Here is a 26270-nt window from a genome sequence, read left to right as displayed (position 1 = left end):
ATTAGGGGTGATGGGGGGAGGTACTTCAGATTTGGAATAACTTGGACTACATGGAGCAACACCGGAAAAATCATGAAAAGTGAAAAAAATTGACAATGATTGAAGCTAAGGTCCTGTATTGTCATTTCTTACCATGTTATGGCATGGATTAAGATTATTTTTTTAAAAAATCCTGAATTGACTTCTATTTCTAAAGTTGCATCATTTCTGTGTAGCTATGTCAAGTCATCGCTTGAAGAGCAGGGTGTCTGTGGGAGTTGCCTCTAGTTGTTGTTCATCTTAGCATAGTACTGCCTCCAATGCAAGCGTATGAGACATATTTGGTGCCATCTCTACTAAAAGATCTTCTTTGCTATCTCTTGTTGGTTCATTTAATATTTCATCGATTGATGCCTCTGTAAGTTCATACTGTTCATCCCTCTTCATCCATTCTGTAACTTCAATTTCACTGGCATCTTTACATCCGGGTATCTGTGAGATTAGATCTGACAAGTTTGGCATGTCATCGTCATTGCTGTCATTGGAGTTACCGTCAGTAGACACAGCCTCTCCTAAAATCATTTTCCATGATTTTGCGAGTGTCTCTGGCTTTACTTTGTCTCATGTTTCTGCTAACCAATACACTACGTCCCTCACAGTAGTCTGTTTGAGAAAGTTTGTGATGTTGGCCTCACGTTCTGTTGCTTCCAGGAGTGAATGTAGCACAGGCTGTTCTTTTTTTTTTTTTTTTTTTTTTTTTTTTAAGATATTCCAAAATGCCCCGATCCATAGGTTGTATCAAACTTGTTACATTTGGGGGCAAAAATAAAGCACGAATTCCATCACATACTAGTTCTTGTTCATCTGTATTGTTCAGTAACAAAACTGCTTTAATAGGCAGACCCCCTTTCTCAAAACCGTTTTAGTTTCAGGCATGATAACAAACACGTGTCTGATCTCAGTAGAGGGGAGGCACAGTATTATGACATGGCGGGAATAAGCAGGGAATGAAATGCAGTAGAAAACTCATTTTAAATTTGTGTAAAAAAAAATTAAAATATTGCTCAGATTTAATGGAGCCTTGGATTTGTGAGACTCTACTGTATTGGGAAATCCCTGGTTGAGTGGCTCAGACGATTGAGGCGCAGGCCTTCTGACCCCAGATTGGCAGATTCGATCCTGGCTCAGTCCGGTGGTATTTGAAGGTGCTCAAGTACGTCAGCCTCCTGTTGGTAGATTTATAAGCACCTGAAATAACTCCTGCGGGACTAAATTCCAGCAGCTCGGCATCTCCGAAAACCGTAAAAGTAGTTTGTGGGACGTAAAAACCAAGAACACTATTATGTATTAGGAAATGTTTACCATTAAGTCACTGAACCATACTACTACTACTACTACTACTATTTTTGGCCGCAACCTTCATCACAGAAGGATGCAGCCAAAAATTTTGGACCCATGTTTTTCTGTTATGTGTACTCTATCCATGTGGTCTTACATAGTAAGTTACCGCTCTCCATCTGTTTCCTAGACTTATATATTTTGCTCCTGCTACAATGTGTCTCTTTCTCCTAGATAATTTTGTCTTTTCCCCCTTTATTTTTATATACCTTACATTAGCTTGACTTTATTAGCTGTATTTACCTCTCTTTGATCTCTTTCATTATCATCTTTGTGATTGTTTGTTAGACTGGGATTGCAACCCAAGCTGCTGATGGAAGTCATCAACTCAAGTACCGGTCGATGCTGGTCTTCAGAGGTGTACAACCCTGCCCCTGGCACTCTGGAAAATGTTCCTAGCAATCATAATTATGAGGTATGAATTTTAGCATTTCTTCTTATGAATTTAGTTCCAACTAAATGCTTTGCATTCTGAGTTCAGCTATTACTGAAAATGCTACAGAAATGAAATTGTTCAGGTATATTTCCAAGTAGCTGTAGTGCCCGTCGTTGACCTCCCAGCTACTTCCCACCAATATTCAGGCGTGCTGTTTTTCTCAGGATGTAATCCCATCTACTGGAGATGAGTGGCAGCAGTGGTCAGTGTACGTTATTGTTGATCAGTGTTATGAGCTTTCAGTATTGTAGGCATTCACATTTAGTTTTCTTTCGACTCTGAGATAATAGGGCATCTAATGTAAAGGGAGTCCTTCATTCTTTCATGAATTCCTCTTGTTTTATTCTTCAAGTGATCGGTCCTTTACGGTTTTTCTCATCTTTTATAATCATCTTCGCAATTTTCATTGTCGATACGGATCGATGACCATGCAATTTTACACCTTAAGACAATTATGACAAAAACGATCGCCAGTTAATACGACTGAGCAATATTTCCATGTTAGCAATGCTCAGCATGTATTTTTGTGATAGTTCTTTCAATGTCACAAGCCATTTTACATAGTGTTTTAAGCACAGCCTAAAGACTAGTTAACCATTTTAATTTTAGTATTAAGAAAGCACAGCTGAAGATGCCTAATATATTTAGGCAAAACATGTCCCGTTATTCCATTATGTAACATTGGTTTTGATTTCTGACAAATTACAAATTGTATTGAAATAAAGCAGCTTGAAAAAAAAAAAATTCTCCTCAGCCATTTGCTCTTGATGCATGAACATACATACAGAGATGACTGAAAATCCTTGTTACTGTGGACACAACTATGAGCAATGTAGAGTCAAAACTCTTATTTTATATATAGAGATTTTTTCCACAATAAGGAAGATTTATTTATTTTTATTTATCATGCCTTTGTAGGTGGCGAAGTTAGGGCTCTTGGGGATGATAGCTCAGTGGTTTAGATCTTGGCTTCACATCCAGAAGGCTGAGGTCCGATCCCTGTCTGTCCTGGATTGAGATTTCATCTCAAGAATCATGTGGCATTAGGGAGGACACCAGCACTAAACCTTCGGCCAAAAAAAAAAAAACGAGCCTGGGTGGTTTGAACGACTCCAGAAATGACTAGGATAACCAGAAGAAAAAGATGAGAAAAGGGTATATTGATGATTGTGTTATCAGAATAGATGAAATTCATTTGTAATTTTTTCCTTTCTGTTACATTTTAAAAACTGAATACATCATATTCATAATTTGAAATTTGTCATTTAAGTCAACTTAAACCTGCCAAAAGTATTCCTTGGGGTTATTCTGTAACACACAAGAAAATAAACTGAGGTATAGAACACGGGAAAGTCTTCTAAACAAATTGAATTAATGGAAATATCATCATCATTTCTGCTTATATAAATGCAGCCTGCTTTGAACAAATATGGCTCCTGTCCAGATGTATGTGTGTCCAATCCTTGTCCTGTTACTCTATGCCGTCGAGTATGAAGTGAACTAAATCTTTGTTGCAAGTTTTGTATGACTGGATGCCCTTTCTGATATCAACCTCATCAGAAGGAGTTAATGAAATGAATGACGTAATATATGATAGTAGGAAGGGAAAGGGTGAAAACCGGTGCCAGCACATAGTCTACTCCTGACAAATAGCTCCAAGGCTTAACATATCATCAAACAAACGAATTACCATCAACAGCATCATATGCCCTCACTCCATTTGAACACTGCAGAGAGGTATGGCATTAAATCCAGGTTTTCGGCGCGTAATCTAATTATTAGGAATTGTATACCACCACTTCTCCTATCCTGCGGGCTACCATTCAGATGGTGAATATGTTTTTGACCATCGGGACTCGAACTGGTTAACCACGGTGTCAAACCGTATAGACTTGATGCCTTAACAGTCTTGGCCACCAGGTGGGTGGTTCCTGTCCAGGTCTGATTGCTTATTTCTGTTCTCAGCCAGGTCCATGTATCATAATCTGGGTATTCCTAGGGTTGCCATATGTCCTTATTTTGAACAAAACAGTGACTGTTGGCAAACAGTTTTGGGAATTTATTGATATATCCACAAATTGATTGAAAGAAAAATATCACCGAAGCCTTTTCTCGTGTGGACAGCAGCGGCCTGCCTGGCAGCATTTATAATTTTTGTTCATACAGTCCTATGGCTTTCTTTTACATAAAATCAGTAATAAATTCTAGAAGTCAGTGACCTTGCATTTTTCATTGAACTGACAATACTGTCTGTTGATTATCCTTCCTGCCAGTTCTGACAGGGGCAAGTACAGTAATGCAATATCTAGCTTGCATCTGTGTATCATGTGTGTTCTGTATAATAATCTAAAATCATCACAAGCAAGCTGTTATCTCAACAAAGATACCATTTTCAGATTTTTAAAAATCAATTGAAAAGTAAATATAAAATTATAAAATAATGTTTAAAACTATACTGAGAAAATACAGTGCGCATTAAGAACTGATTTTTATAGGTTGTGCTACAGGGTGGGCAAAATATAACTGAACCAGGCGAGTTGGCCGTGCACGTAGAGGCGCGTGGCTGTGAGCTCGCATCCAGGAGATAGTGGGTTCGAATTCCACTGTCAGCAGCCCTGAAGATGGTTTTCCGTGGTTTCCTGTTTTCACACCAGACGAATGCTGGGGCTGTACCTTAATTAAGGCCACGGCCGCTTCCTTCCAACTCCTAGGCCTTTCCTATCCCATCGTCGCCATAAGACCTATCTGTGTTGGTGTGACGTAAAGCCCCTTGCAAAAAAAAATATAACTGATCCAGAAAATATTTACAATAGGACAGACACAGGATTGATCCTTGTCCATGAACACAGAAGATGCTGAAAATGACCTCATCTCAAGAAATGAAGAACTGAGGATCCAAAAGTCCTGATTCCTCTTCACTCACAAACCACCAGTAGAAATCAACACCCAAAGGTTCTTTTGGGCACTTAAATGCATACACAACAGTAAATTTATAAGGATACAGGTCCTTTTTAATAATATTTCGACATGACAATCTCTTAATTCCCACTTGCACAGATAAACGGCGTTGAGATTTCTCCAGACTTCATTCTAAGTCTGGTGGTACTCAAATACGTTAGCCTTGTGCCGGTAGATTTACTGGCACATAAAATAATTCCTGTGGGACTAAATTCCAGCACCTCAGAGTCTCCAAAAACCATAAAAGTGACATTATATAATAACATTATTATTAATATTATTATCAGTTAGTTACTAATATATTAATACTTGTTTGTTTAAGCAAGACCAAGGATATTTCAAAATTCATAATATAAAAAGAAAGGATAACATTCTGTAGGCATATTATATTGCAGCGTGAGTTGCTGATTTAGCAAAGATCCCAGAATCATAAACTCTGGAGTTACCAAACCTAACAGGGAAAGAATGAGAGATGCGTATGTTTGCTCATTATCAGAATTATCCCTAGTAACATATGTCAGAAAGAAAATAATTACTTATCTCTGTTGTTCTAACAATGAAAGTAAAGTAATTTTTAATGGTTTTAGGGGCAAAGGTTTATAATGGATCTCCCTCTCTCCTTCCCTCTCTTCGTCCCCCTGAGATTTTGCATATAATAAATACATATCTACATTTTATAATTTGTTATGCCTTTCAGCATCCAGTATGAAGCCTCAGTGAATGAACTAACATGATTTCTCCTTCTACACCACATCAAGTCACCCTCTATCTCTCTTACAGCCTAAGTCCATTATTCTCCTAATTCATTTTGTATATTTGTGTAATTTTATTAATTCCTGGAGCTAAAGTTTGTATTTACATTTTCCAGGGTGGTTTTGGAACAAAATTAATGGTGAAGGACTTGGGACTTGCACAGGATGCAGCCACTAAGTCACAGACACCTGTGCCACTTGGATCTTTAGCTCATCAAATTTATCGAACCATGGTTGCTCGTGGATTTGCTGATAAGGACTTTTCTTCTGTCTACCAGTTCCTGAAAGAGGATAGTGAAGAAGCAACAAAGAGAAACTGTCATTCATAGGACATATCATCAAGGTTTCAGGGATAAATGAAAGTGACTTCAATGGACCATTGTTTGATGTGAGGTGCACATGTCTAAAAAAAAAAACTGGACCTGTTTTTGTGAGAAGGTGGTTTGATTTCAGGTAATGGTCATGATCCATCTGCACACTTTTATGGTGATCTTAACAGACACCTCATTTTAATTCTGAACATCAAGATGTAACTTTTGCATAAAGCGGACATTCTTTGCACGAGTGGAAAGGCCAAGTACAAAATAGTTCATGTCAGACAAGTTGCATACATAGTTTTATCTATTATCATACCAAAAATATATATTCTATGGACTGAATGAGTTGGCAGTACGGTTAGGTTGTGCAGCCGTGAGCTTAAATTCAGGAGGTGCTGGGTTTGAACCGCTCTGTCAGCAGCCTTGAAGATGGTTTGCCATGGTTTCCCATTTTCTCACCAGGCAAATGCTGGGGCTGTTCCTTAATTAAGGCCACAGCCGCTTCCTTCCCACTCCCAGCTTTTTCCTATCCCATCATCGCCATAAGACCTATCTGTGTTGGAGCAACGTAAAGCAAAATTGTTCAAATATATATATTCTGTGGAAAGAAACTTATTAAAAATAAGTAAGGTTATGTATAAGATATTTGAGTGGTCGAGATTTCTTTGTTACGTTGTTATCATCACCATATACACTCTTTGGTATTACCGGTATGTATCGTAATCATAATTGAGCTGGGCTGAGTGGCTCAGACGGTTGAAGTGCTGGCCTTCTGACCCCAACTTGGCAGGTTCGATCCTGGCTCAGTCCGGTGGTATTTGAAGGTGCTCAAATACGTCAGCCTCGTGTCGGTAGATTTACTGGCACATAAAAGAACTCATGCAGGACTAAATTCCGGCACCTTGGCGTCTCCGAAAACCGTAAAAGAGTAGTTAGTGGGACATAAAGCAAATAACATTATTATATTATAATCATAATTGAGTGTCTGTTGATACTCCTGGCAAGGGCTATAATGTATAGTACAATAGATCATGACTTGTGTAGGGAACAGAATCTTACATGACAAGGACCAAAAGAGAGGTTTTACTATGAGTTGAGATGTTTACAACCAAGTTGTGAAAGCAGTGATGTAAAACAGTAGGCTATGAAATATGCAGTAAAATAATTTTATTTCACAGTGTCCAGAAAAGGTGTGCTTTTTGAATGCAAATCTTTTTAGAAAATGCATAGTTTTCGTTTTGGTAGTAGATAAAAATATTTTGGCGGCAATAATGCCAGGACTGCCAACTTCCCAGTCCCAAACCCTTTTCTGTTCCAGCTTTTTGCCAGAAACTACTTGTATTAGTGCTACTAGCAAAACAGATTCATAAATTATGATGAACTGAAAAAGATTGCACTTTTTTCCTTAAGTGGGCAGAAATCAAATGTATATTTTTACAGTGAAGAGGAAAATTCATACTAAACCATGATAAGTATGTGAAGAATCCAGTTGCAGAGCTGATTGCGTTTGGTTTAAATACCACCACTAGTCATTTCAACCTTCTTTCCAAATTCTTTCTCTAATAAGGTCTTGCATGTTAGTGTCCTTGCTGTATAGGAGAGAGAGAAAGGAAAAATTTCAGGCAAAGCCATGAGCTGGTACTACAATCTTCATTTTTCAGTTCCTGGAATATTCAGGTCTTCACTAATCTTCTCAAACATGAACGAATTTTAATCATTTATCCCTGCCCATATTGACTGTCATTGCCTTTAAAAGTAATCAAAACATAAAGCATAAAAGTCCTTCTAAAGCATTTTGATTTGGAGTTTTTTTTAAATAGACAAAATTAAAAATATAGTAGGTCTATTGGTAAAAATACAGAATCTACCCTTCTTTTTCAAAGATCATAGGCTGAAAAACTGAAAATTTGGGTAATGTCTCTGTCAAACCTTACCATTGATTTCTTCTTTTCATGGTATTGCTTAGAAATAAATACCTGATGAATTAAATATCAAACACTGATAAAATCCAAACCAAAATGTTATGGCTTGAATTGCAAGAAAGTGCTTCAAAGGTGTAACTGGAAGTAGGAAAATGAGGTAAAGGCTGGTCAGGCATTCCAAAAGTGTTCCCTTAAAAATTTCAGATAGAGACTGATTAAAATTGTTGGAGTTGACGACCTAGATGTTTCCTCATAAATTGAAATGTCAGTCAGTCAGTCAGTCAAAACTGTGAGCTGGAGTATAATGGTAGTAAAAAATTTATTTAAAATAATTACTTCATACTTCATTTTGTTTTGTTAAATAAAATACTGTATATATCCGCAGATTCTTTAAGCCTCTAAATACACAATTTCTTTTTTCTTTTGAAGTTAATTTACATAGTGCTAATGGCATGTCTGAAGATGGGTAAATCCCATGAATGAATGTTACTCTCTTCATATTCTCTACCCATTACTGTTCATGTGTACAACTCCCTTCTTGTTTCTTTTATATACATATATATGTTCTAAAAACGTCTTTTTATCATTTTGATTTTAAGAATTCAGATCTTTTAAAGATCAATTTAGTTATTTTGTAGGGCATTTCAGTTGTGTACATGTATTTTCATAAATAATTGATGATTTTCAAATAGGTTTAGAATCATTTTGTATTTGTTGTTGATGATTTTTTTAAATGCAATATGTTGTTTACCCATCCATGTAATTTTCATTTTTTCCTTTTAAAGAATGGAGGATTTGTTGTGTCCAGTATGGGACCTAGTTTCACTAGTGCAATATGAAAAATGTCCCTCCTGAGACTGTTTTTGAAAAGAATAAACTGAAATATATGAAAAGTAGGGCAGTATTATCCGCAAAACTTTTAGTGATACTTTGTTTTACTGAGGTGAGGAGTAAGGGGGGAAGCTACCCCGGTTCCGGTAGTACTGCCAACTGACTGTATGGAAATGAAATCTGAATTGAATCAATAGTACGATCGATCAATATGAATTTTCTAAACCTTTATTATCAGAGAAATTACGCTGTTGCCAAGGTTATGTAGCAACTAGCGAAGAAATGTCTAACTGAACACATCATTTCGGAGCGCGAGGCAAGTTGTTCTCTCTCAAGCTCCTGATGTTACTTCATACAATGTTTCAAAACAAATTATACTGCAAGCTTCAGAAAAGACTGCTGATTTCAGTGGTATAACTATTTTCCATATAAACCACTTTAAATAATTATTTAAAATAAAATCTTGAACGACTAAATTTAAATCCGTAGAATCATGTATTGAAAATTTCAGGAAGCGGCCAAGTTTTTATTTCTTTATTTCTTCAGCCAATAAAATTTTGTCTGCGGGGAAAATGTAAAAAATCGCCTGACTTATATTTTTTATCTGAAACATATTTCCGTGAATCTTGTAGTTTTCCTGGAAAATGGCCCGGAAAGCGATCATGTCAATGTCTCTAGCTGAGGCAGTTTGGGGCACGCGCGCCAGCACAGACTGCAGGACGCTGTAAATACTTTCGGATTATATATTAATCTGTATCAGTTTTATTACATTATAACTTTAAATATTTGAATACTGTATATTGTACTGAGTAATAGAGTAAAAGAACTACTTTAAAAAATAGGTTTACATTAATTTACAATTAATTAGGAATCTGTTTCTGGCTACAAGGCAGTCTAAGATTTCTTAGTCACTGTCATCACTCATCTCACTATCTGTCGAGTCATCATTTACACTGATGATGATGAATGGCTCCATTCTTTCGTCCCTTACTATTTCCTTGGCCCAATCGTCTGAAGATATTCCGCGCGATTGAAGTTTTTTTTCCCAATTTGCAGCAGTCACACGGTCGATGGCTTCTGACGTGAGTTTTTCTACGTCGTTTATTTTGAATGTCTTGTTCCTCTCTGCCACTTCTCTCTTGACTTGAGCCCAAATCAATTCAATTGGCTTGTATTGGGAGTGGTAGGGTGGCAGCCTTACTACCTCATGGCTCCAAGAGAGAGCTAATTCATCAAGCTCATACTTTTTTTCTACTTTGAAGGGAGCAACTTTTTCCAAAAGTTCAGCTCGAATGTTGCCAAATAAACTGCTTACTGTGCAACTGATTAACCCAAGTCTCGTCTAAATAAATACGTTGCCTCAGGTATTGTTCATGTTTCAGGTCATACATTTTCCTCAAAAACCGTGCACAAGCAGCGGCAGTGTCCTGTCTTTCTAGCAGAAATTTTCTTGCATCGTTAGCCCTCTTGTATTTGAAGCCTAAGTTGTGCAGCACTCGTCGCACTGAACGTACACTTCTACTATACCTAATCTTCTCTCTTAGCTGTTTACGCACTTCTTCGGCTATAGGAAATTTCCCATGGTCATAAAATTCAAGCACAGTTCGCCTAGCTACATCGCAGTGAAAATCACAAAGCATACTAAGCTTTTTCTCCCTTACATAGTTTTTACTTGGAGATGAAAGTATTTTTTGGTTGGGTGAATATTTCGCTTCATTAACTCATCTCTGGACTGAATGAAGGCTAACATTACGTATTGTTGCAGTCAATTCTTGGCTTTTCTTAGAGTTCGCAGTCTGCAAAATATTTGAGTCGGCCAACTTCTGCACGTATTGCAATACATTCACAATTATGGATTTTGTCTGGCTGGCTAAATCTTTCTTCTTAAGCCCTTCCAACCGACGACACTTCAGAGAAGTTTCTTGTTCATTTCTCGCACTTACTTTGTCCTCTTCAGATAATAGACCCGAAGAAACACCAAGCTGAACACATTCACTATCCATCTTCAACTGCACTTACGGTGCGAGCTCAACAACTGCATGATAGGGAATGACTCAGGTAGGGGCATAAGGTGGCCTGGAGCGGATGGGCTTCAGCTAGATAGCACTGCATGATCAGCGTTGCCAATCCGTGCTCGGAGGTAAGCAACTCTCGACCATCTGTCGCTTCGCCGTTCCCATATCTGACGACAACGCAGTTTTCCTCACCCGCCTAATTTGGTGGCCGTGACAATAATTACAATCTCGTCCATGGCTATTTCCATGACACTGTCATACCTCCAGTATTCTTCTTCGAGTTCTTTCAGCTTTCTGCAATACCCCTCCTAATCTGTGGCAGATGGTCAGTTGTCGTAAGTTAGCTGCTGACATGTCTCCCGTAAAATTTTCCTCACTCATGTTCAATCCTAACCCATATTTTGGCTCTGCTGTGTAAACAAAAACAGTACGTAAAGTGTTGCAATTATACTGCCTATAGATATTGTGTGGGAAATTTCATTTTTATAGATCTTACACAGTTCTTTTCTTTGATTTTATGTTTTCTTCTTTTAATGAATTATTAAGTTAGTTTTATAAATATTAATGAGAATAATCCACTTTCATAGCCAAACACAGTGGAACATGTATTGGTTAGGCATTAACTTATTCATTTTAGAAACTAAATAATGAATGGAAGAAAAGAAACAAATGATAATTTTCAAGGTCCAAATGTCTGGTTCTTGAAAATGAAATTGAGCCTTTCAGTGCACTAACTACAATGGTAGTGATGAAGGTTTTTGGAAGTCTAAACTGCTTACAGTAGTCAGCAAAAAGTTTTGGGGTAGTGCCTCTCGCTCTAATCATCAAACCAGTGACTGATATATCTGTAAAGTAAAAGATACTTTTCTTCAAAATATTCAACAGTAGATTCGTAGATTTTCTTCTTCTCTGCATTAACTTCCTCGGGTTGATTGATGTGTCTCAAACCTTTTGATAGGGTCTATGATGTATCCTATGAATAGAGGCACCTGTTTGTTAAATCTGTATTTAGTTCTTCTTCCGACCGGGCAAGTTGGCTGTGCGGTCAGGGGCGCGCGGCTTTGAGCTTGCATCTGGGGGATAGTGGGTTCAAATCCCATTTTCAGCAGCCCTGAAGATAGTTTTCCAGGGTTTCCCATTTTCACACCAGGCAAATGCTGGGACTGTACCTTACTTAAGGCCATGACCACTTCCTTCCAACTCCTAGGCCTTTTCTATCCCATCATTGCCATAAGACCTATCTGTGTTAGTGCGACGTAAACCCAATAGCACAAAAAAAAGTTCTTCTTCCAGGTCAAAGATTCAGGTCACAACATGAACGTACAGGACGAACCTCAAGTTACGTAACAGCACCGCAATTCCCAGCTACCTGGCTGTGATGTATATATTCCAGAATTCTCATGAAACCGCAAAGAGCTTACATCAGCCAGAGAGAGAAAGCTATTTAAAAGCCAGCACAACTACTAACCTGTAGTCTGTTAGCATCTGGAAGACTGATTACCTCGGATCGAGTAGGGGTATTTCAACTACAGTTCACGTTGAAGAATCCCACCTTCCAATACTTTGCTTTTTATGGCTAGTTTGTCCGGCTCCATGGCTAAATGGTTAGCGTGCTGGCCTTTGGTCACAGGGTTCCCGGGTTCGATTCCTGGCAGAATAGGGAATTTTAACCATCATTTTTTAATTTCGCTGGCACGGGGGCTGGGTATATATGTCATCTTCATCATCTCGTCCTCATCACGATGCGCAGGTCGCCTACGGGAGTTAAATCAAAAGACCTGCACCTAGCGAGCCGAACATGTCCTCGGACACTCCCGGCACTAAAAAGCCATGTGCCATTCCCATTTCCATGGCTAGTTTATGTATTTACAGACATATTCAAATTTAGTCTAGTTAAATGGCTTAAAGAAGTACTTGTTTGTTCCTCTGATTTGGAACATCTTCAGCTAAAAACATGTCTAAAGATACAAAAATTGGCACATATGAAATGAAAATCACTTTTGATAATGACGAGATAAAATATTCCTTCATATTGAATTAAACACTCAACAAGTCGATGTTCTAATTTGTAATACAATCCGTGTGTGGAAGGGGTCCTAGAAAGTGATCTCCTTGCTTCAAAATGCTGGAGAATTTACTATAGTTTTTTAGTATGTATGTATAATACTCACATAGCCAGCTGACAACGTAAGGGAAGTAAACATAGCAGGACTGGCCGGGAGAATCCCTTCAACACCTCAAAACTTTTTATCGAGATTTAACCTCAACTTCGGTTTTTCTTAAGGAGTTTCCCCTGGTCTTTGTATTTTAAATTTTGGTTTGTCATCCTCCACAAGTTATTTAGAGCACATACTAAAAACCTATAGCAACTTCTCTAGCATTTTGAAGAAATAAGATCACTTTCTAGGAACCCTTATGCACACAGATTTTATTACAAATTTGAACATTGACTTGTTGAGTGTTTTAACTCAATGAAATGAAAATCCACAACCTGTTTCCAGTCATTTGACCGGGTCAGGAATGGGATGAATGAAGTCCTCATCTAGCGGCGAGGATAGGAATTGTGCTGGCTGCCGAAGCCTGTTGCACTCCTCTGTGGCAGTGTTTAATGATTGACAGATGAAATTAAATGATATTGGAGAGTGTTGCTGGAATGAAATATGACAGGGAAAACAGGAGTACCCAGAGAAAAACCCATCCTGCCTCCGCTTTGTCCAACACAAATCTCGCATGGAGTGACCAGGATTGGAACCATGGAACCCAGCGGTGAGAGGCCGGTGCGCTGCCGCCTGAGTCACGAAGGCTACACTGTTTTAACTCAATATGAAGGAATATACATGTTTTTTAGCTGAAGATGTTTCAAATCAGAGGAACGAAATGTGTACTTTCTTAGCCATTTAACTAGAATTTAAGCTGGAATATGTCTGTAATTACATAAACTAGCCATAAATAGCAAATAAGTATTGGAGAGTGGAGTTTTTCCTTCAACCTAACCCTTAGTTGAATTGATGCCAATATGGGATAAAAATGAGATTTATAAGTTGTAGAGGTATTTCAGATGCGATGCCAAAGAATGCTGTAATGTATTCAAAATGTCAGCTAACTGTATGAAATGTACAGAAAACAACAACACGGTTCAACCTGAAAGAAAAACTAAATAACTTTACATATTGTGGAAGCTTCATATCTAAGTTAAATCTGTATATTTTTTACTATTTCTGTTTTATTTCATCAATCATTTTACTAAATTTAATTTCCACTTTTCATCAATAAAGCTAAACCAAAAGATACTTGACGGCATTTTTGCAAGAAAAGATAATTTATTTTTACATATGTACAAGAAACATGAGAGTTATGCTTTCACTGAAAACACATTACATATATCAAAGCAAGGATGTTTAGAAAACTTTATCCTAACAAGTAGAGGCTAGCGTACGTACACATCAGTCTGAAAAAAGGCAGAGATACCATGGGAATCAGAGCTGTTCTCATGTCAGATATATTACAATATGTTGAAAATGACCTCTCACTATCAACATTACTAATTGGAATCCATAAAGCCTGCACTGGAGCTTCCATAAAATGCCCATATTCTGATTTCAGGGAAAGATGAATGGTAATCATATGAATATCTTTACCTGTTCTACATGAACTACTAACTGTATCCCTCAACACTGTATGGTTCGAGATATTCTTATCTTGAATGTTCTTGTAGGATGAGAATTTGATTTATTAGATGAGAACATCATTTTCTAATTCACATTTCACTATGCTTTTTGAATAAAAGATGATTCCACATTTTTAAAAATTTAATTTTGCTTCAGGGAAAGTAATTTTCCTTTTCGAGCCAAATTTGTGAAAGGTTGCAAAATATTTTGCACTTTGCAAAATACAGGTGCCTCTACCTTTTAAAAAATTTGGCTTGTCTCTTCGCTGAAAAGCTCAGTTTGTCACGAGCTAATGTAGACAACACAGTGAAAAGTATGTCCACTTTTTAAAATTTTTAGAATCAACATATTGTACTACTGTATACAGTTATTCTGCCAAGAACCTTACACATGTTTCTTAGATTTATATCCTCAACCATCAAAAAATAATAACCTTAAAAGTTGAAGTAATAACTCAATACCTAATATTTCATGAAAGTAGAAGAAAAGCCTTAAAAGATGAAAGTGAAAAAATGGGCCTCTATCTGAATAGTAAAAAGACCAAAGTTATGACTACATATGGTACAGCTTATTTAAAGCTGAATGAAAAGGAGATAGAGAGTGGAGGACGTAATTTTTCTAGGAGCCAAAATCAATCTAAGTGTACTATAATCCTGAAATTAAAGGACTAATTTTTCTTGGTTGAAGCACTGTGATGACTATGTTCCTAATCTGGAAGAGCAGAGATATTGCATTAGGTTAGTCCATGTGAAAATCTTCCCATTATTCCTGTATGGATGTGAGAGATGAACATTGAAACAAGCAGACAAGAGAAAGTCAATGCTTTTGAGCTCTGGTGTTGGCAAAGGCTCTTACGAATACCATAGATTGAGAAAGTCATCAATAAGGCAGTATTTGAGCATGTCAAACCACATACATCACCACTGGTTGGTAAGATTATGAAGATCAGACTAGCATACTTTGGCCATATTATGCGATCAGGTTGCTTAGAAAAAGCATTGATGCTTGGAATGATCAGCAGAACAAGAAAACTTGGCCACCAATGGACACGTTGGATAGACACCGTTAAAGCAAACGCCACTCTCACCCTGGGGCAACTAAAGGAAGCAGTTTGAAACAAAATAACTTTGAGAGCTCTGATTCATAGAATCGCCGAAGGTTGGACTCAACTCAACACGTGATGTCGTCATCAGAGGAAACACACCATTGTCCTAACATCTCGTGCTGTTGTTGTTTGAGTCATCAGTCCATAGACTGGTTTGATGCAGCCCTCCATGCCACCCTATCCTGTGCTAACCTTTTCATTTCTACGTAACTATTGCATCCTACATCTGCTCTAATCTGCTTGTCATATTCATACCTTGGTCTACCCCTACCGTTCTTACCACCTACACTTCCTTCAAAAACCAACTGAACAAGTCCTGGGTGTCTTAAGATGTGTCCTATCATTCTATCTCTTCTTACGTCAAATTTAGCCAATTTAGCCAAAAATCACCGGAAGCTAGTCCGTTATCTACCACCAGTAAAAGACGCAATAGAATTACAGGCCCCTGGAGTATATCACATTGAATGTAGCTGCGGAGCTTGTTATGTAGGTGAGACAAGACCAAGATCCTAGCAGCTATCCCTTGGAATCTAGAAAGGAAAATCTGCGAGGCTATCGAAATCACAAAACATCCGAACGACATAAATTTAGAAGAAGGATATAAAATCAGTAATTCTTGGATGCCTATCATTCATAGTTTAAGACATACAGACCACAACATAAACACACGGGCCGCAACCCCATTACATAACAGCGCGGGCAAACCCCCACTACCTGGCAATGACACATACTTTCCAGAATACTCACGAAACAGCCAGGGCTTACGTCAGCCAGAAAGGCCAGGATATAAAAGGCCAAGATCCGGGCCACTAGTAGTGTAATTTCTGCCTGGGAGACTGATTACCTCGGATCGAGTAGGGGTATTTCAGTCGCCGTGATAAAGAATACTACAATGTATTCGAAATGTCGGCAAACTGTACATGATGTGCAGACAAGTACAACACGGTTCAACCCGGAAATTAAATTAAATAATCCAATAATATTATTGAAGGTAAATTGTTTGTCATTTGCTAGGCATTTTGCCAATGTTTTTTATTAGTATAATTTTAAAATCTTTGGTTTTGAATATTGATTTGCATTGTTACCGGTCTATTTTTGATGCTCTTTATTTCTAGTCAGTTTCTGATTATGAAGCGTGATCATTTATATTTTACAACCTTGACTTTGTAACTTTTTATTTATGTTATAGATTCTTGGTTTCACTAGGCTATGTTAATTTGTTATACCGTACCAAATATTCCAATACTTAAGTCATTCCATTTTTTCCTTGGAATTGTTAAGTTTAGATATTTGTGTAGGTAATTACATTAGTTAATGCAGTACTAAAGGATTCTACCATTTGTTGTTATTGTTGTTGTTATTGTTATTAGTATCATCATCATTATGGTGGCAGTAACATCCTTCAGTTTGATACCTACTGTATTTAACCATGTGTGAACAGACAACAAACAGCCTATTAGATCTGCAACTTAATCTTATCTTCTGTTTGTATGACTGGTACACTACCCCTATCCCATTAAGACTAAGATCAAGCATGGTTAAACAGAGAGTACAAGCTGTCTGCCAAAATCATTTCTGAAACTTGCTGCTGTTGTATGTTAACCTGTTATGTAGTGCAATTTGATAGGTGCTCATCTCCACTAAACACAGTACCATTGTTGCCTACATATGAGACATTTATTTCCTAACTGGTGTAAGCCTAAAATTGTTTATTTTGGACTAATACCACGGTTCATTTCTTTAAGGCGTCCTTTATATACTGGCAAAGTAGTGTATGTCATAGTTTGAAAAGTATCCTTGTGGAAGGAACACAAAGTTAATGTAGTGAATTAATTGACTCGCTGCTTTAGGACCTAGATATTTATGTCCAGCACACATAGTCCTTATTCTGTTTGGAACGTTGAAGGCTTTTTTGTATCTTTGAAAAGACCTTTCTCCTCTTTCAATAAAAATAAATCCAGTATGATTTTCTGTAATTTTATTAAAGATTAATCTTGTAACCATATTGAACATTTGTCTGACAAATTGAAATGTAATAAGAATGGAAGAAATATTAAAATATGATTCCAAAAGTATTTAGCCACTGATTTGGAGAAGAAAAGTAACAAGTTATTGGCTTCAAAATTTTGCACCATTAACTTGCTTTGGTATTTTTTTTCATCTTATAAAGCAATACTTGGCAAATATATTCGTTTTTTTTTTTTTCAATGAGCGTAGCAATTTGACAAATGTTGTGTCTGAAAGCATTATCAAGGTTTTCTGTAAGCTTCCTACAATTTACTGTGAAATCAAATGCAAACCTTTAAATATCTCAAAACTTCAAATATGGACTTACACCACTTGGGTAATGAATGGCTCATATGTGAGGCATAACAGAATTTACTGCTATATTATAGCATCTCTTCCAGGACATCTTCTGATGTCTCTTAAGACCAATATCAGTTAATGGAATGTTCAATATGAAAATCAGAAATCTCTTAACAAGTTGTTATCTCCTCTGTTGTACAGAATTGCCTTTATTGTAAATTATATAAATAAGTTTAACACTTGTACTTCCTATATTGAAATTCAGGTTTTATGATTATGAGAATTTTTTAATATAAAGTGACCTTTATATGCTGTGAAAATACTGTTAGAATTTAAAAAGAATATAAATGTGGTAGAATTTTACATTTTAAAAAGATAATTCAGGTCTGTTCAATTATTATTTTTGTGATTTATATGATGGATAGAGTTATATTAGATGTGGAAAGGATCAGGGCTGTATAAAATGAATCTCTACCTGTAAGTCGGAAGTTTTTATTAAATTGTTTTAAATACCGGTAATGATGTTTAATGTGTCTCTTGCTCACCTTTGTGGCTAAAAGGGCTTGCTCACAATCCATAATATAACTGTTTGTCGGAACCATTCTCAACAAACTGAAACCCAGGAAGGTACCTGGACTAGAAAACATTCCAATGGAGTTGATTCAATATGTAGACTTATCCCTGAAAACACAACTCTCCACAAAACAAACAAACAAACAAACAAACAAACAACAAATCCCATGGCACTACAGCCCTTGAAGGGCCTCAGCCTACCAAGCGACCGCTGCTCAGCCCGAAGGCCTCCACTCTAATCCTTTTAATATGGGTAACTCAACAAGTACACCGGTGCCCTTGAAATTGCTAGGTACTATTGTCACCACATTCAAGAAAGGTTATTGTAGTGTATGTGGCAAATATCGCAGTGTTGCCAACTCCTTTTAGGTTGTGTTTCTCCAAGCAATCTAATATGTCCCTACATTTTAGCTGAAGTCCTCACAAAATTATTTTTACTCTAGATATTAAAACTGAACCTATTTTATTTAATCAAAATTGTATCATACATACTAACTTTTACTATTATTTGATTATATAAGTATCCATGCCTTCCTGAAATTTTACATTATTTTGGTTGTGGAGAGATAAGTGCTGATCCAAGAAGTCTTTATCTCACGCTTTCAGAGAGGAGTTATTAATTAATAAGTTCTGGTCCCAATGTATTCCTCTTTTTACTTTTGGTGTCATTCAGAACAGGGACAAAATAATCTCTGCATTTGAACTAAGAGGAGTATCGTAAGTAAACTTGTGTCCTCGTTCTGAGGTAGTGGAGCTATTTTCAGGCACACTCCCAGTGGAGGTAAGCTACATGTACCATTCTAGCCTACTAGGAAGAGTTAAAACTAGATTTTAAAGGGTGGAACACAAATGAACTAAGCTGATTGTTGTTACAAATTTGAAATGTCGAGTGTCATTCATTAAATCACATGAGCCGCTGAGAACCAAAGTGGTATAAGCCAGAAAATGGTAGTTTTTTAGTTATAGCACTCAGTGCAATCACAATGCATGGGAATTTGTTGTGGGGAAATAGCAAAATGATAACTCCCACAGGAGTCACGACAGAGCGCTAGATGCATTCTTCTTCCAGAATGCCGCCAGAGTGAAGTGCGTTCATGAGAATAGTGGTATAAGTGCCACGTGGTTGTGTTGTTCTGTGTATATTTATGCCCAAAAATCGAAAAGTCCTTGCAACTCTGCTGGTGAGCATTAGCCTTGTTTCCTTTCTTTTAGAACTGCAAAATCCAGATGTTATTAAAGCAGAAATTTTCTTTATAAAGGAAGTTTGGACACCGAGTTGAAGTTTAGATTATAGCCTACAAGTAACATGCAGTGATGTTTCACATTAAGTACGTAAAAAATACATTGTCATGATTCTATTCACAAAAAGCATAGAACAGAATATTCTCTTGCCAATTAAGCATTTTTAATTAATTGAGGGTACACTTTTTCTTTCTTGCATGTATTCTGTGTCAACTGATGCTTTCCTTGTTGAGTTTCATTGTAAATAAAAGAAAATAATTGTGACACCAGAAACTGCAGTCCACAGTAGGTTAATCAGAGTGAAATCACAGCAGCTGTAAGTGTTTCAGACCAAAACATGTATGAATCTAGATGTTAACTCCTAGCCTTTATTTCCAGGACTGAACGTGAATGATCCAGACTACGACTTTTCCAGTGGTTGTGGAGGTTCCAAAAATGGTGATTCTGATAACGACACAGAGTGTATTATTTAGAAAAGCGTTTGTTGTCAGATCCAGCTTCTAGAACAGACTGAGTAGGTAGCATTCTAGTACAGTTGAACCTGCTTTATACTTAACTCTGTTCTGCGTAATTCATATTTGTACGTAATTTCCTTTAATTCCCGACAAAATGTAATGTAAAAGCGTGTTAATTAAACCTTATTTAAACGTAATTCGCTGTTATACGTATTTAAGTGTCAGTGAAATATAACTTGAGTTTTGCGTAATTAAAATGAGCACGTGCTTTCTTAAAAGAAACTACTGTATTTACGAAGTTTCCTCTTTGTCGGCGTAGGCGGAAGTAGAGCGGTCGGGTTTCGGTGCTGAAACAGAACACAAAGAGTTTCACCCTTAGCCTACTTACTGGCGGCTTAACAAAGGCCAACCGAGCGAACTCCCTTCGCTCTCTATCTCGCTCCTCCTCTACCTTCGTCATTTTTTACCTTCACGATGCCGCCAAAGATTAAGATACATTACAAGCAAAGTGTGCGGTTTCGGTGCAGAAACAAAAGCAAATACACACAGTTAATTTGTTTGAATATGAGAATTTCTTTCGTGGGAACAACAGAGAAGTAAAATGTCCACGGTGCTGGTATCTGGTGTTTACTGTTGAACAGTAGTCTTGTCATTCAGTTGCTTTGGATTAGCCATGGAGAACAGAGAAAGGAAAAATTATACCCTAGATGAAAAAATAAAATTTATACGAGAAGTGGACGTTAATCCACACAAAACAAAAACTGAAATTGCTTCAGACTAAGGCACAATCTGCCAGACGAGCTAGAAAATTGAAATTTGGCAAAATGATACGTCTTAGCCTGTAATCGACAGAAAGCTTCCAAGATCTTTAAATATTTCATTTTTTACCCCCGAAAAATATCGGAATATTGATGCAATTTTAATGTCGGTGCAGACCATAGAGTTAGTAAATAATACACTAGAAGTAGCACTGGTGCTACAGTCGCATGCGAAGTTGAACGAGCACGTTGTTTGGCAAAAGCTGGATTGTTTGGCGCTGTCGCTACTGGAGTTTCTCGATAAATTGAAATCTTATACTTATCTTAAGGAAAATGTCAGTCTCCTGGGCAGCTTATGGCTGCACAGGGAGGTTTATAAAGGGCAAAGGCGTATCATTTCACATGTATGCTTATTTGAAATTCATTTTCGAGCAAATAAAATAAAAATTTGTATGACACTTATCGCCATGTGGATTAGCCTACTTGCGTTAACTTTGCGGTTTCTTTCCCTGTCGGCGTGAATGAGATTCTTTGGACTTTACCATGAAGACTGGAATTAATGTTTTAGGAAATATAAGGGGGGACATTTTTCTTTCACTGAATGGCCATGTCTTTGAAAGCGAATTCTCAGAAAATCGAGTGAAAAAGTATACGAATATAGGCTTATGTATACATCGTGTTGTCAGATCAATGTTAGAAATAGGTAAACAAAGACAATTTTCTTTCGTAACGAATAGGTTGATACACTGTTACTCTTCATTATAATCAGAAAGTAATGTTGATTTTACCAAACTCGATAGCTGCAGTTGCTTAAGTGTGGCCAGTATCGAGTAATTGGGAAATAGTGGGTTCGAACCCCACTGTCGACAGCCCTGAAGATGGTTTTCCGTGGGTTCCCATTTTCACACCAGGCAAATGCCGAGGCTGTACCTTAATTAAGGCCAGGGCCGCTTCCTTCCAATTCCTAGGCCTTTCCTATCCCATCGTCACCATAAGATCTATCTGTATCGGTGCAACGTAAAGCAAATAGCAAAAAATAAAAATAAAAAAAATTGATTTTTCAACATATTTCTTACAGTACTGATTATATTGACAGGTATAATTTGCTCCTCATGGCCATGATTACTCAGTGTTTAGAGGTTAACCTGATGTATTTCTTTTTCTTTCTTGTAATGCCACTGATGTGTATGATACTGAGCGAGTGGTTGTGGGTTTTCGCTCTCGTAGCTGTGAACTTGCATTCGGAAGATAGTGGATTCAAACTCCCTGTCAGTAGCCCTGAGAATGCTTTTCCATGGTTTCCCATTTTTACATCAGGTTGTACCTTAATTAAGACCATGGCCGCTTCCTTCCCACTCCTAACCCTTTCCTATCACATCATCTCCATAAGCTCTATCTGTATCAGTGCAACGTAAAGCAAATTGTAAACAAATAAAATATTAATGTAAAGATTTGTTTAGTTCCCTTCAGTCATATATTTACCACTCTCACTTTCCATTAAAGGAAGTCATTTTACAACTTAAAATCATAAAGCATATCAAACATTTCACGAAAAGCTAAATTAAAAACTCTATAATAGACTGAAACCACAATCGAGTGTCATATTGCCATTTGTAATCATGTTTAGGAAACAGCGATGCTAATGATGATGATGATAGCAATAATAATAATTTTAATGGCTTTACGTCCCACTAATTACTTTTACGGTTTTTGGAGACGCCGAGGTGTCAAAATTTTGTCCCACTGGAGTTCCTTTACATACTGGCAAATTTCTGACACTAGGCTGATATATTTGAGCACCAAATATCACTGAACTGAGCTAGGACTGAACTTATCAACTTGGGCTCAGAAAGCCAGCGTATTAACTGGCGATGACAATATTTTGTCCACTTTGCTCCAAAATCTCGCAAACGCTTTTAGGCCTAAAAACTTGCTTATTCACTTCGTACGAGAGAGAATGTTTCCGATCGTTGAGCAGAATTATGCAGAAGTCCTGTCCGTATATTACATTTACACAAAAGATAGCGAAATATAGGTATCCCCATTCTAAAATTATGTTGTTAGACGACTTAACATGAACAGTAAATTGATTTTCTTTACTTAACTGCAATTGAACACCGTCCTCTCATATGAAGCATTTGTCCTGTATTTCTTCTTTTTGGGCTTTCTTTCTACTGGAGAGGAACGTCGCAAGTATACTGTAGTCTCTGAGAATGTTTACATGTAGGAATTTTAAACTACACTGAGCGGCACAAAAAATGCAACACTTCAATGTCTTTCAAAAAGTGAAATTTATTCTAAATTTATGACACTAATCCACCATCGTATGATGGAATATTATGGTACAGTTCCATCTAACAGTCTAACAATGAAAAGAAAAGACGAGTATAAACAAATTGAACAAATTAAGCAAGAGATGCACATTTCAACTAAATTTTGAGTAAGCTCATAAATGTTACAAGTCGTCCATTTCATGACCGTATCGATGAGTATAATCAAGACGTTAATATAAAGAACCACCTAATCGATTAGGTGGTTCTTGATTAAGCTCATAAAGGTAATGCACTCTGTTTTAATGTTACACACTTCACACTTTCACTTCACAGATCTCGGAGACTATCTCGCGGACCTCTGTTCGCATCTTCAAAAGCGTGTATTGCCACCTCTTGCAGCAATGACGGCATTCAACCTTTCAGGCATGCTCCTGATTAATGCGGTAATGTTCTGTTGAGGAATCATCTTCCATTCTTCCAGGAGAGCATTCCGTAGGTCCTGTAGGGTCTCTGGATAGCGCTGACAGACTCTTCTCCCCAGATGGTCCCAAACATGCTCAATGGGATTCAAATCGAGACTTCGAGCAGGCCAAACCATAGCATGAATCTCTGTTTCATCCAAGAACTGTTGCACAATTCTCGCAACATGTGAGCGTGCATTGTCGTGCATTAGTGTAAAACCATCACCAATAAACGGAGCGAAAGGCACAACATGCTCCAGAAGGATTTCCTCCACATACCGATGTGTGGTAAGGTTCCCATGCTCCACGAAGACTAAATCCATCCTTGCAGCTGTATTGATTCTTGCCCACACAATCACAGAACCACCGTGAAGAGATGTCCTGGATGAGAATGTGCAAGGGGAATACCTTTCCCCTGGCCTTCTCCAGACCCTCTCTCTTCCGGCAGGTGATCGGAGGCCAAATCACGACTTGTCGGTGAACAACACTTGATCCCATTGTTGTACTGTCCAGCTAAGATGTTCTCTTGCGAAACGCAGTCGAGCTGTGCGATGCTCTCTGGTGAGTTCCGGTCCTGCAGCAGGTCTTCTGGACTGAAGATTGGCTTCTTCCAGTCTTCTTCAAATGGTTCTCTCACTAACATTTACCCCTCGAACTTGGTGGAGTCGATTTCGTGGTTCAATAGCGGTGGTGTGACGGATGTGGAGAACTTGAGGTTGTAAGAAGCGGTCATCTTTCTCCGATGTTGCTCTTCTCGGGCCTGATCCTGGTCTCCTTGCAAAGCCTCCAGTTCCCTGTACCTTCGTATGGTTCTGGAAATTGTAGAAGGTGTAGTACTCAACACTTCTGCAACATAATGCATGCTGCGACCATCTTCCACCAAAGCAACAGCTTTCGCAGCTTGTTCAGGGCTTAACGGCATGTTTACTCCAGAAAGCTGATTAAGAGAATCACAGAAAGATCCTACAAACACATGTGATTGAAAGGGAAACAATTAAATGTACAACAATAAGCGCTACAAGAGCGGGAAAATATTGGCTCACATCCAGCGATGTGATGTGTTTTCCAGGTTGCGCGGAAAAAAACAATTGAGGCTAGTGAAATAAACAATCAACACTTCATTGTTTACTCGCAAAGCAACACCAATAGCATACCCCATCTAAAAACAATGGTTGAAGTGCTTCACTTCGATTAAGTAGATAATTACACATCATTTATTGGGTGTTGCGTTTTTCGTGCCGCTCAGTATATATCAATATCCACACAGTTTTAAAAGTCCCCTATTTACATTGATGAGCATAGCAGGGTGAGCTTTTTGCCAAACAGCTGAGATTTCAACATACTACGATGGCTACAATGATTCTCTCTAAGACGGTGGTGCCGTTGCTACCTCTAGTGCAGGGCCTCCAGGGTGCATGCGCCCATGCACAGCGCAAGGTGCAGGAGACGACTTCACTAGGTTGACTGGAGTGCAAACCCCCACTCCACTTCCCCTACACCTGTCTCACCCATTCAGCCTGTCTTCGCCTTTTCCACCTTGAAAAGCGAACAATAAAACCTCAATTTCCACCTATTCAATACATTAAAAGCAATTGTAAAATTAGGATCTCATCCCTATTTCATTGCTTAATTGTCAAAACATAGGACATGTTTTGTTTATATTTTGAACATCTTCAGCTATAAATATTCTTACAAGGTTAAATTGGTAACATTGTTCTAAAACTTTCACTTATGGTTTGCCGTTAAAAAACCTATCCATAATAAACTTTTAAAAACCTCTTAAATGTAAAGCGTTTATATATTATGTCGTCTTTTTGAAAATAATATGACTATTTGTTGAGTTTGAAACTTTAAAACCTTAATCCAATATTTAAAATACAATGCTATTAGTTAGTCTCTGTATAAATACATTTACAATCTGTTAAAATTTTAAGACATTCAGCAATTTATAGCTGAAGATGTTCAAAATATGAACGAAACATGTCCTATGTTTTAACAATTAAGCAATAAAATAGGGATGAGATCCTGATTTTATAATTGCTTTTAATGTATTGAATAGGTGGAAAGCAAAGTTTTATTCCTCTCCTTTTAACAGACTTTCAGTATCAAAAAATGAGGATAGTCTCTTGCAATGTTTTCCACCTTCCCCGCTGTTTCTCCCCTCACTGCAAAATATTTATGTGGAGTGAGCGGTGACACTGTATTATGGGGCAGTGTTACCGGTGTTAAAACACTCTTCTTTCAATTTGGTTTGAGCACACAATTTATATTCTCTAGCTTTTCCTTTATCTTTGCAATGATACCATTTACGCCTCGAACAAGGGACCGGCTGACAGCAATTCTGAGAGCCTTCTTTAAATTACAATCAGAAATAGGCCTACTTGCATGCAATCTAGTTTTCATACAAGTTAAAACAGGAAAACATACCTTTCACATATGCATGTGGAACCAAACATAGAAATAATCTTAGCTGCTTCTCGATGCAGCTTAGGAAAATCTTCCTTAGACAAATTCTCGTAGACTGTGAGCAAAGCCTTTGTATTGGAAAATAGATCTTTTTGATTAACTTATCACATAATTATTGTCCCATGGATTAAGTATTTGGCTTTATTGTCACAACTGACAAAAAATACGAAAGTTCCCAGTTCGATTAAAATGGACTTTCGGGAGTCTTTGCTTCATTCGAAACAGGTTGCTCCATTATTATGTTGTGGTCTTGCACTTATCTATTTCACTGATAAACAAGCCGTCTGTCACTGAATGCCTCATCGCTCTCAGGACACTACACCATCCGAGTCAAGCCAAGTCGGACCGATGCAC

General features: G+C 37.6%; 1 protein-coding gene across 3 annotated transcripts in view; it reads left to right on the top strand.

The window, feature by feature from the left end:
* The window catches only part of LOC136873846 (3-hydroxyisobutyrate dehydrogenase, mitochondrial), a 74198-nt gene extending 54026 nt beyond the window's left edge, over positions 1 to 20172 (top strand). For 2 of the 3 annotated variants that reach the window (XR_010860181.2, XR_011018261.1), the window contains 3 exons: positions 1666 to 1792; positions 5640 to 5976; positions 19882 to 20172. Coding sequence is in view for 1 of the 3 variants with exons in the window: in XM_067147124.2 (XP_067003225.2) it covers positions 1666 to 1792; positions 5640 to 5852 (340 nt within the window). In the remaining 2 variants the exon portion in view is untranslated. Of the gene's footprint in view, positions 1 to 1665; positions 1793 to 5639; positions 8173 to 19881 lie in introns of those variants that run through there. The other variant, XM_067147124.2, reaches the window with a different exon arrangement.
* Positions 20173 to 26270: the final 6098 nt, after the last annotated feature.

The sequence above is a fragment of the Anabrus simplex genome, chromosome 5, assembly GCF_040414725.1.
Source record: "Anabrus simplex isolate iqAnaSimp1 chromosome 5, ASM4041472v1, whole genome shotgun sequence".
In the NCBI taxonomy this organism is placed as follows: Eukaryota; Metazoa; Arthropoda; class Insecta; order Orthoptera; family Tettigoniidae; genus Anabrus; species Anabrus simplex.
Note: the sequence above shows the minus strand (reverse complement) of the source record. Positions and strands in the feature narration are given on the sequence as shown.